The sequence below is a fragment of the Engraulis encrasicolus genome, unplaced genomic scaffold (assembly GCF_034702125.1).
Source record: "Engraulis encrasicolus isolate BLACKSEA-1 unplaced genomic scaffold, IST_EnEncr_1.0 scaffold_31_np1212, whole genome shotgun sequence".
Lineage (NCBI taxonomy): Eukaryota > Metazoa > Chordata > Actinopteri > Clupeiformes > Engraulidae > Engraulis > Engraulis encrasicolus.
In genome coordinates, this window is record NW_026945610.1 from 1036823 (window position 1) to 1041822 (window position 5000).

Genomic DNA, 5000 nt, shown 5'->3' on the forward strand with positions numbered 1-5000 from the left:
CTACACCGCTGAGAAACCAACTAGGTGCTTCTGTTTTTTTTGTGACACCCTTGCTTTGATTGACTGTAGCTTCGCCGAATCAGAAGCTAGAAAGAAGACGACAGCACGTGCTTGTAACTGGGAAACACAGCTTTCCAACGCACTATGGCAAGCCAGCCCATCCCCCACAGAGGCGGAGACAAGCGGCTGCGTACCGTGAGTGCACTCTCATTCGCTCAGCGTGCGTAAAGAGATTACTTTAGAGAAGCCGGCGCGAGCAGTACAAACTCACTTCCAGACGCTTCCCAGTTAGTTTTTTGTTTATTTTGATTTATTTCAAAATGCCAAAACGACAAAAGAAGTCCAAACACATGGAAACAGAACCTGAAGAAGCAGCTGGGCCGTCAGCAATGTCTGTATCGCTTCAAGAGGAGGGGGAAACAAACCCGGATATCATTGAAAGTGAGGACAGCGAAAATTCCGAAGCATTCCAGGACTTTCTGGAAGGCAGGGATCGCAATTTCGAAAGGTAAGCATTGTATATTTATACCAGGAGTCCAGTAATGTTCTTTATTTCATGGCATTGTTTTTTTTATCATAAAATATCGTTTGCATGTTACAATCTGAACATTACCAAGCCCATTTGAAAGGTAGTCTTTATGTTGTGCTCTTCCTGATGTAAAAATGCATAATGTTGGTGCCCTAAAGTTAGATAGTTTGGAAGAAGAATGGGGAAAGCTGTATTGGGTAGGGACTACGTTATATTATGTATCTAGTGTGTGTTGGGGGGATTGTATTGGTTACAGGCACTACTCCAGATTATTTATCTGGTGCCTGTGTGTATTGCTGTCCTAATGGGGAAAGTTGTATTGGGTAGGCACTACTACATTATGTATCTGGAGTGTGTGTGTGGGGGGGGGATTGTATTGGGTACAGGCACTACTCCAGACTATTTCTCTGGTGTGTGTTTGTGTGTGGGTGTGTGTGTGGTGGGGGTGGGGTGTGGGGAATGGACAACAACTGGGAGTACATGCACTGAAGTAGTGTTGGGGGTTGGGGTAAAACACCTTGAATGTGTGATACTGGGAGAGGTCTCACAAAGCAACAAGTGAGAACAGTGGGGTCTGTGAGAAAGACAAGCCAGGGGAAATGAGCCTGTTGCAATGACATGAGACAATTTAGATGTAAATACAGTCAAGAGTGAATGCATATTATTGACACTGTGTATTACATGTTTTTCATTGTTTATTTTTTCTCTGTGTTGTTTTAGTGACAGTGATGAGGAATGGCAGCCCAAGGTCTCCAGGGGGAGAAAAAGAAGCCGGGAGGGAGGAGATGGTGACGAAGAGGAAGAGGAAAATGCTGGACCTTCACAAAAGAGGGTAGCAGCCAGAGCCCGAGGGAGAGGCAGCGCCAGAGGCCGAGGGAGAGGGAGAGGCCAAGGCCAAGCGTCAGCAGATGCTGAGGAGGATGCCAGGCCTTGGCTGGATGAGAATACAGAGGACCACTTGCCAACTCAGCCCACCTTTCGTCCAGCACGGACACCTGGCCCACTGCTCATCCAAGGAGCAGTATATACCACACTACAGCTCTTCAGACTGTTTTTCACAGACACTCTACTGCGCACCTTGTTACAAAACACAAATAAGTTTGGGTCCCAACATCACGGTAACAAATGGAGTGACATTAGCATTCCGGACATTTTTTCCTACCTGGCCGTTTATATGGGAATGATACCATTGCCTGCAATTACGGACTACTGGAGACGTGACGAATTGTACAACATACCCTTTCCAAAAATCAGTGATATCTGGAAAGAAATTTCAACTAATAGGCACAGCCATACACAGTTTGCACAAGTAAAATTGTTTGCACATATCACAATAAAACTTCAAATATGCTCTATAATACTTTGGTTGCCTTTTTTTTCCTGGACGAAGTGTAAAAAAATGCAATTTCTGTACAGTGATGCCTCTGTGATGCCATCCTAAAGCCATTTCCAACCAAGCAAGGGCACTATAATACACCTCAAAGGGTAAGCTTTCATTTGTGATCAAGATCATGCTTCTAGCACAAAGGGTTCTTGTTCAGTAAGACTTTATTTGGAGGGTGCGTTTTGGCTATCCAAAAGGCACCTTTGGAGTCTCCAAATGGTACTCTTTGGACACTTGGAAAAAACGCATGTGCATATCCACACATCTTTGACTTAGGAAAGGTCATACATAGCTGTATGAAGTTCTCCTGTGACATTGAGCTTCAGTGGACCTGGGAGTAAGTCCCAAATGTGTTTCTAGGGCCAAATGTATCAGCTAGCTTGCTGAAATGTGGTAATTTCCTGGGATTTTCATAACCGCTTTTCAGAAAAAAGTTGTTCCAACCCCTGTAAGTCCTTGGCAGTACATCACAAAATATTTCTGTGGATTCAGTGGAGTCTCTGCTTTCAAATGACACCAGCCACTTCAAATTTGGACAAAGTATGCAGGCACAGGAACCATTTAAGTAAACGTTGTGCAAAATCTCAAAAATACCCCCTAAGGTTAAGGGGTTAATGTGTGTGTGTGTGTGTGTGTCTGCAGGTGGTTCCTCTGTTTGTGGCGTCTGCGTTGGAGCGTCTGACGCGTGAGGTGAAGACCAGCGAACTGAGAACCATGTGCTTACAGGTAACAATACAGTTACCCCCCCTCTTCAGTTACCCCCCACCCCCCTCTTCAGTTACCCCCCCACCCCCCTCTTCAGTTACCCCCCCTGTATATATACGTCTGTATATATAGTGTGTGTGTGTATATATAATGTCTGTGTGTGTGTGTGTGTGTGTATCAGGGCTTTTTCGCTTGCCGGCCACTATGGCTAGTGGTTTTCCCGAGTCACTAGCCATCAAGCTGTTCTACTAGCCACAAATTCGTTTTTTTGGGGGTTTTTTTGTCATGACGCTGTACATCTGACCTCAGAAGATGATGTGCTTAAATGCACAAGTTTCTACATGGAAAAAAACAAACAAATAGAACCTGAGTAACTGAGTTTTTTCTTGAACTTAATACAAACAATTGATACACAAGGGGCAAAGTGCAGAATATACGCTACTCTGATATGTCATCCCATAGCAGAGGTTGCGCTAGACTTTTTCACAGTCCGTCATTTTGACGGACAGGGTCGAAAAAAATCCGTCATCGCCTATTTTTTAAATTCTCCATCTCGTTTCTCAATGTGGGGGGTCGCGACCCCGCACCGGGAACAACACATGCGCAATTGCGGCCAATTGAGAGTAAACCGCTGTGAATACACCCCCTTTCACTCGACGTTCATTCTCCAACTTTGAGGATGGAGTCAATTTTGCTTTCCACTTTCTCTCTCTGCCCCCCTCATTGCACTGTTTAAAAAGCTGCAGATATCTCTCATGACGCGCGTCTGATTCAGTGTTCAGCGCTATGGTCACCACAAGCACTTTTTTAAAAGACGCGTGCAGGTGCAGCTGTCAGTCACTCGTTTGGCTCTGATTAATGCACCGATTGTAATACAAAGGCGCAGTGAAGCGTTGGGCTTCACATGCACGATGGAAAGGAAAGCCGTCTTGAACCAGAAAGGTTTAGCCCAGGCAGTCGACAAAGGCACTGTGAAGCCTACAATGGGAAGACGACCAGATTTCGCAAAACTTTGTTGAAAAATGTCAGCGACGGTAAAGGGAGCCTCTCTATATGTAGCCCCATCGGCTTATATGTTGGCTCTGGGAGCGCGGTAAAGTTGTCTGAATAAAACATATTGCCTATAATGGGTGAACCAGCTATCGAAATGAGAGAAGGCGTTTCTGGCAACGTTTGCCAAGTTGTAAGTTGCGTTGCCTGGTAATATTTAGACTCTTGAATATCCGTCGTTTTTATTAGTTAATGTCCTGAAGCCGTTTTAGACCTGCGTTGCCTTTGAGTGAAGGTTCTGGCTAGCAAATGCTATTCATATATTTGTTTATGTTTCAAGCGAGGAGTTATGAAACAATGCTTCTATGAAGGGCGATAGAGGGACAACTTCGTCATTGGCAGAAAATCAGATAGTCGGTAAATGTAGTAGGCCTAGGTCTACACATAGTTCTGAATCTTAAAGTCGAAGTCACACGTGTAGGCTATGGTGGCAACGTCTTAGTTATTTTAATTCATTATTTTGAGCAAGCGCAGAGGCGCGCGCTCTGCTACAGCCAGCCGCACAGCCCAGCTGCGGCGCATGGTATGACAAGCAGGGAGAGAGGGAGAAAGGCAAACGATAGTAGCATGAAATTATCTGCGCTGATAACTATACCTAATTGAAATGCATATTTGCTCTACTCGATAGAGGCGTAGGTCTACTTAAACTTGTGATTTATTTATCATCACCCTGATAATTGATCCGTCAAAATGACGGACAGACTTCAGAATTTTCCGTCATCCTTCAAAAAAATCCGTCAATGACGGACATTTGTCGGTTAACGCGACCTCTGTCCCATAGAATAAGCTACATGCCAAAGTGGCTAGTGACACTGAAATTGTTACTAGCCACAGCCAAGTTTCACCAGCATTTAGACGGTTGACAGGTGCCAGTGTCAAGCCCTGGTGTGTATATATAATGTCTGTGTGTGTGTGTGTGTGTGTATATGTATATATGTATAATGTGTGTGTATATAATTTGTGTGTGTGTGTGTGTGTATGGATTTAATGTCTGTGTATATATGTGTGTGTCTGTGTATATAATGTCTGTGTATGTCATGTGTGTGTGCGTGTATATCTAATGTAGGTGTGTTTGTTGACATTAGGTTGCCATAGCAGCGCTGTATTACTCTCCTCCTCTGCTCCTCAACACTCTGGAGAATCTCCGCCTCCCCAATCAGACGCAGCCAATCACAAACCACTTCATCTGCCAGTGGCTCAAAGACGTCGACTGCTTCCTCGGGTCAGTTGTGTGTGTGTGTGTGTGTGTGTGTGTGTGTGTGTGTGTGTGTGTGTGTGTGTGTGTGTGTGTGTGTGTGTGTGTGTGTGTGTGTGTGTGTGTGTGTGTGTGTG

At 44.7% G+C, this 5000-nt stretch overlaps 2 protein-coding genes across 6 annotated transcripts in view; both read left to right on the plus strand.

The window, feature by feature from the left end:
- LOC134443428 (uncharacterized) overlaps positions 1-2354 on the plus strand; it is a 2873-nt gene extending 519 nt beyond the window's left edge. Inside the window, exons 1-2 of the mRNA XM_063193211.1 lie at positions 1-508; positions 1250-2354. The exon at positions 1-508 is cut by the window's left edge and continues 519 nt beyond it. Of these exons, the coding sequence (XP_063049281.1) occupies positions 321-508; positions 1250-1970 (909 nt within the window). The 5' untranslated portion in view covers positions 1-320 and the 3' untranslated portion in view covers positions 1971-2354. The remainder of the gene's footprint in view (positions 509-1249) is intronic.
- ipo7 (importin 7) overlaps positions 1-5000 on the plus strand; it is a 57075-nt gene that overhangs the window by 47507 nt on the left and 4568 nt on the right. For all 5 annotated transcript variants that reach the window (XM_063193215.1, XM_063193214.1, XM_063193213.1 and 2 more), the window contains 2 exons: positions 2556-2639; positions 4754-4890. In XM_063193215.1, the coding sequence (XP_063049285.1) occupies positions 2556-2639; positions 4754-4890 (221 nt within the window). The remainder of the gene's footprint in view (positions 1-2555; positions 2640-4753; positions 4891-5000) is intronic.